Genomic DNA, 6,516 nt, shown 5'->3' with positions numbered 1-6,516 from the left:
TCAGCAGGACAGTTGGCTGCAATGGTCATTTAAAGTCTCATTCTCTACCACTAATAAAGACTTTGGAGAGATTTGAGGCTAAATTTTCAGAACAACCACCCATCTACTACATGTAGTTACTAGATTCCCATTTGTGTGCCCCAGCCTAGGCTGTAAGTGCCTACTTGCAGCAATACACAGAATGCAGATGGTTTTATCCCCAATTATTAAAGTACACCATATGTATGCTTACATTGTAATTTATCTCACTGTTCTCAAGGCAGAAAAGCTAACAGGATGTGAAGGCATTCAGTTTGCAACACAAATAGCCCTAAGGAATAATTAATCTCTGTGATTTTCCTTCACGCTTGAAGTGACGAGTTATATTGCCCTTCTACTTGTATACTGCAGCAGATATGTTAAATCACACAGTAGATGGGCAGCCCCCATGGTAAGTAGGTGCTTTACACATTACAAAAATAAAGGAATACATTTATCCCTGTTGGAAACTAAATAAACACATGCCAAAATGTTCCACTGTTCAAATACACTTTGCTGTATTTTGTAAATCATTTGCACCTATACAGGTTCTCTTCAAGGTTCCCATACTGATACAACAAAAGGATTTTTATGGACACCAATCAAAGTTGTAGAAGAGAGAGCCAGGCAGATCTTTGACTCCATGGTAGTGGAGCATCCATGGGAGTGGTGGGGGAAACCAGTTACAAACCACATCTCGATCTCATTAACAGCATGGAAAGCAAAACAGGTGCAGCTCTCTGATAACAACAGACCCAGCCCACTTCTGTTCTCCCAATGCATGTTATGTATTATTGAATCTAATTCTCAATTGTTGATTTATTTTAGGGGCTGTAATGGTTGCCTGAGGCAGAACAAAACTGTTCTACTACAATATGCCCTCAACATTTCACTCCACCCTCCTGAACTGTGTTAAAACTGCAGAGATGAAATCTTTGTACTTTATAGTTGTTATTGCTGTAAACTGCAGTTCCTAGTGACGCATGTGATACGTGTGCATTGCTGTGAACCAGATTTAGTACTGATGCCCATGATACACAAATGTATGCAGAAGCACAGCAGTGTGCAGAGCAGGTGCAAGTCTCAAGCCATCGTTGTGAGCTCCTGAAGGGGCCAAATGCACACAGTTCAAATCACTCACCATTCTGCTTCAGTTTCCCTCCCAGTGCCATTCCAATAAAAGACTGCCACAATATTGATTTGATATACAAGATTGTCTCATATCAGACACATATGTTCAAGCTTAGCCCTTCTTTACTGTTTTTTGGTCAAACAGCAATTGTCAGGTAAGAAAAGTACATGATTTGCTGTATTAGCTTTCCATGCAATCCAGTTTTTCAGTAAAAATGTTTAGTGAGACAAGAGCTGTAGTTCTGTTTTGGTTTTTTTTTTACCAGACTTTTAAGATGACTATCTGGGCTCAATTCTTTTACAGGGAGAGGGGAGTGGGTGGGTGCCATATTTGCTGATGGAAAATAATTCCAGAAAGGAGGGATGCAGGTAGAAGAAAAAAAAACCACCCAAACGAATCCGCGTGGGTGGGTGCCATATTTGCTGATGGAAAATAATTCCAGAAAGGAGGGATGCAGGTAGAAGAAAAAAAACCCACCCAAACGAATATATTTCATGCAAGCAGCAATGACATTGGGAAGAGTCGCTGCTGCAGCCTGGGCAGAGCTTGGCTCATCTTCCCAGCCCAGCCCCACCCAATGACTCAGGCTCACATCCATTATGCACTGCATGAATCCTGACCTTCCGGCACAGGCTCTCGCCAGCAACCTGCATCTGTTGAATCAGAAAGCAATCACCTGATGCTCAATCTCATTTCACTCATTTGTCCTTGCCTGCAGCTTCTGTACACAGAATTAAAAGTTCATGCATCCTGCCTCTTCTGAGTGCTGTGAGCCATCTGTAAGAGCTTTGGTATGGCAAGGGTGGGACCGAGGTGGTGGATTGCTGTGCAGAGGGAGAAGGTTTAGAGTAGAAAGGGATATTATGACGTGCAGGAGTCACTTATTTTAAGTAGAGGTTGATGCGTTGGGGGTTTCTGTGACACATGTGGTCAGGAGTCATTCTGGAAAATGAGAAGTGTATTCTTTGTTGAGGCTTCCTGAATTACAGCATTAAACAGTACTAATGACATTAATACTCTGATGTGGCTTTGCATTAAACTTCATTCATTAACTTCAGCATCATTTATCCCCTCTTAATACTCTGATGTGGCTTTGCATTAACTTCATTCATTAACTTCAGCATCACTTATCCCCTTGTTTAAACCAAATGAAAAAAGACCACCCATTGAACTAACTGCTGGATCCACACTAACCATGCAGGGATCCCACCACTTTTGTATACTCAGAAGCTGTTCAAATTTGGGGAGCTGACTGTGATTTCCCAAGGTGCCAAGGTGTCCCATGCTACAGGATTTCTCTCTCTCTCTCTTTCTGGACCCTTTTCTCTACCCTACCTGTTCATCAAGCCGCGTGGTGCGGCAGGAGCAGCCCATGCAATGGCAGCAGCTCGAACCAGCCCATCTATGAACCGCATTGCGGTGCAGGCACAGGAGGGAGGCATCTCTGCACTGGCATGGGCTGTGGGACCTGACCCTGCATGGATCAGAGGGGAGGGAGAACGTGGCCACAGTGCCCCAATGACTCTGTTTGCTCCAGGAAGATTCCTGTGAATGACCATTATTTTCTTCTCCTGGGAGGCAGCAAGTGACTCACCAGATGTGGTGGTTGTGCCTAGACATCTGGAATCCTCCTTGGAGACTCAGAAATAAGTAAACACAAAGCTGAATAAAAGTCAGGGATCCACTTCTTCCATCCTAGGTTTTGGGGCTTTTCCTCCCTTTCCTGATGTTTTGAAAAGACCCTCAATCTTTGATACAGAATTATTTTCTCCTAGCATCCAAAAATTCAGGTTTTGTCACATAATGCTCTAAATGAAGCCACTGGGATAGGGCTCTGCAAAGGAAGAAGTACAGAAGAAACAGTTCAGGCCTCTGATTAACCCTTCATGTGTCACAGAGTGAGAAAAGGCAGTGTGAAAAACATACTAATCCTCCCAGTTTTAATTGATATACTGGGCCTCCACCTTCTCTGGGTATTAAAAACCCAATTCTCGGAGCTAATCAGCATCTGGCCTTTACTTTTCCTGTCTGTGAAAGACTATATTTTCCCCAAAGGGCTGAACTTCCCCCAGTGTGCAACAGGAACTGAATCAGCCCAAAGCAAAGCACTGTTCAGTGCATGACAGGGCAGGGACTAGCAGTATGCTAACAAACCAAAGCAAACCAATAAAAGCAGAAAGCACTCAGTCTTCCTCTTGATCCTTATTTGATCCTCATTCAGAGATTTAGGTTTTAAGGCTTGTAGAACAGGTTAGAATCTCACAAACAGACTCTGTACCTGATGGCTGTGCAACAATGAAAATCAGGTTGCAGTATGGAGGAGTACAACGTGACTGAACAGAGATGTGAGGAATTGCATATAAAAAGTCCAAATAACCCTGACATGACTCAAAACTGAAAGCAGGTGGAGCAGTAGTGATGCCACAATATGACACCCATCTGTGACATTTCACAGGCAGGTGTTGAAGTTACTGTGATTAGTTTAATTGTTTACAGGAATACTGCTTACCTTTTTTTCTTGCAAGTCAGCTTCAAACTGAAATGTGAACTGCTACATCCATACATTTCTAGCATGCCATTAGTGAAGTATTTAAAAATTCAGGATGAAAACAATACCAGACCTGCTACATACAAATTTTATATTTGATTTGTAATGTACAAATATAAATCTGTGGCTATTGTCAATAGAGCTGTTTGAAATATAGCAGACAAGTACAGCTGTGGATGTTGCAGTATGATAGCAGGAAGAGCCTACATGTAAACTTTCCTACTAAAAAAAGCAAACCCTCTCTCTCACATCTAGCAAAAAGCTGTGTGAAGTGCAGTAATCAGCAACGAGGTAATCAGTCTTGGGAACCTAAGACTCTGTAGATTTTGTATTATCTGAACTATCTGACCATCCAGCCATATAACTGCATGTGCTAGATAGTGGAGATAGTAGTTTTTGAGGGTGACCTTGACAGGGGAGGTTTCTGAAACAGCCCATTAACTGTGAGAGAGGTCTCTGGGCAGGACATGGGGCATGCTGTTTTCCAGATCCTATCCTCTGGGCAAAATGAATTTGGGTGTCTCTTGTAAAGCAAGATTGATGTGTGTACTGGCAATGAAATAGGTTGGTGAACAAGATAAGGATTTCAGGATAAAACAGTTTGTTTGTGGGGAAACAGATGTATCCTGCAATCCCCTCTTACTAACACTGTTGGCTCCTCTCAGGGACCTCCTCAGCGTGGAGGTGAGGCAGAGAGCAGTGCTCAGATGCTTGGAGAGTGTCAGACTCACCTGCAAACAATCAGTGAATAGTCTAACAGAAACCTTATACCTGAGCATCTGCTCCTAAACATTGCACTCATTCTGCCTCCCCAGAAACAGTGGTGGTTTCTATGTCTAATTTCCATTTGGGGAAACTGAGGCACGAGGAGTCTGTGGCACCCCAGGCTGACACAGCAACTCTGCATTGAGCTGAGGATGTTATTCAGACCTCCTGACATTCAGTCCCAAGCTTCAGCCAAAACAGAATTTCCCCAGACTTTCTCAGAGACAATCTATGCAGCTGCTCATGCTGAAATGAAGATTGAAACTAGTTCTCTCTTACCTACATACATTACCCCTTCTTTAGTCTTCTCTGCAGCTTCGGTCACTCCCTGCTTGGTCTTTTCTGCAGCAGCCACCACACCTTCTTTAGCAATGGAAAAACCTTTCTTAAAGACATCCATTCTTGTTGCTTGTTAGGGTATTAACTTGAACGATCTGAAGGAGGGACAGCAGCAAAAAGCCCCTCAAGGCTGAGGCTGCAAGATGCAGCCTTACCCTCTGTGGATCCTCTGTTTCTCTGCCAGGCTCTGCCTTTGCTGTTACTCCTCCGCTGGATGAAGGCAGTGTGGCAAACCTCACAGCCTTCCCTGGCTCTTATTGATGAAGTGTGCTGCAGTGTAGCCAATGCCTGTGTACAGCTGATACTGAAATATTAATGATATGGATCTGCTTGGGAAGGTTTAAGAAGGGAGGGGGAGAGGAGGACGATGACAGCAGTAGGTAAGGGACTGTCTGGAAAATTTCCAGACAGAGCTTTTAACATATGCTGCAATGCTCTCACTCAAGGATGCTCTCATGTCAAGAGGGAGACTTTTTATCTGAAGAGCTGAGTTCCTGAAAGGGCATCTTCCTGAGGCTGCAACAGGAGCCAAACACCAGCTCTCCTGGGTTCCCAGAGGGTGGAGAGCTTGTAAAACTAGCAGCGTCTGTAGCAAACAAACAGGGTCAAGGTTTCTTGGTCTGGCAGTTACCAGAACCCACCCTGCATGAAATGGTAACAAGTACATTATTTCTGGCAAAGACTGAGAGAAAAAGAGAATGAACTACAGCTTGGTGCTCAGGTGAGGGGAGCTAGTTCCTGCTTGCCATGTTTGTCAAACCTGAGGGCATTCAGTATATAGGGGTTTGCTCAGGTGTGCACCCTATACCAACAGTTGATATCTGAAAAAGCAAATGCCTGTTGGGGGGAAATCCTTTTCCCTGTTTGTTTCTCTGAGCTGCTGTAGACAGAGCTGCACCCCATCGTCACAGAGTGACACCATCACTCATGTCAGAGGCCTGTGCTGCAGAGAAAACATCCTGCAGACAACTGATTGGGGAAATCCCACAGTTTGCATAGAGGATCCATCCAGCCTCAAGGCCTCGCTAGGAAAAAATAGCAAAACATGATCATTAATGGTTGGATATCCTAATGTGTTTACCGGTACACTCAAGTTAAATTGTTTTCTCAAGTAGACCCCAAGTGGTTCATATCAGCTGCTGCCCCACTGGCAAAATGAAATTCAGTGCTAGCACCCATGAAAGCAATTGCTGGTGCAGCAAGGTGATTTTTAATTTATTATTTTTTTATAGTGCTGTATCTGAAACTGTGGAAACCACAAAGCATCAGCCTCTGAGTCCAATCCAGTTTGGCTGCTTTTCTTCACCAGGAAAAGAGAATATGGAACTTAGAGGCTGAGCTGCATTATGTGAGGGTAGCACACCATAATAACATCATGACGTGCAGTGGTCCCTAAGCCACTGCTGCCACAAGTTATCAGCCTAGAAGTGTCAGATGGGGAATGACTGCACAGAAAAGAAAAACAGCTGAATAAAAAAATGGCCTATCTGTATATACATGCAGACATGTACACAAACATAATTCTTACTGCCAAACTAGGAATAGTTTTAAGATTTTGGCAGTGGTTTTTTAGTCCATACTGAAACTATTGAAAAACTGTTGATCTGGAAAATAACTTTTTTTTTCCCAATCTTTTCCTCACGAATAAGTCTCCTTACTTATAAATGAAGAACAAATTTCCACTTGAATGTAAAGGAGCCAATCTCTGACAGAC

At 43.4% G+C, this 6,516-nt stretch overlaps 1 protein-coding gene across 1 annotated transcript in view; it reads right to left on the bottom strand.

The window, feature by feature from the left end:
• The window catches only part of SNCG (synuclein, gamma (breast cancer-specific protein 1)), a 16,494-nt gene extending 11,470 nt beyond the window's left edge, over window positions 1-5,024 (bottom strand). Inside the window, exon 1 of the mRNA XM_009083380.1 lies at window positions 4,743-5,024. Coding sequence (XP_009081628.1) covers window positions 4,743-4,863 — 121 coding nt within the window. The 5' untranslated portion in view covers window positions 4,864-5,024. The remainder of the gene's footprint in view (window positions 1-4,742) is intronic.
• Window positions 5,025-6,516: the final 1,492 nt, after the last annotated feature.

Source organism: Acanthisitta chloris, unplaced genomic scaffold (assembly GCF_000695815.1).
Source record: "Acanthisitta chloris isolate BGI_N310 unplaced genomic scaffold, ASM69581v1 scaffold3271, whole genome shotgun sequence".
NCBI classification, from domain to species: Eukaryota; Metazoa; Chordata; class Aves; order Passeriformes; family Acanthisittidae; genus Acanthisitta; species Acanthisitta chloris.
The sequence above is the reverse complement of the archived record's forward strand: the minus strand, read 5'-3'. Positions and strand labels throughout refer to the sequence as shown.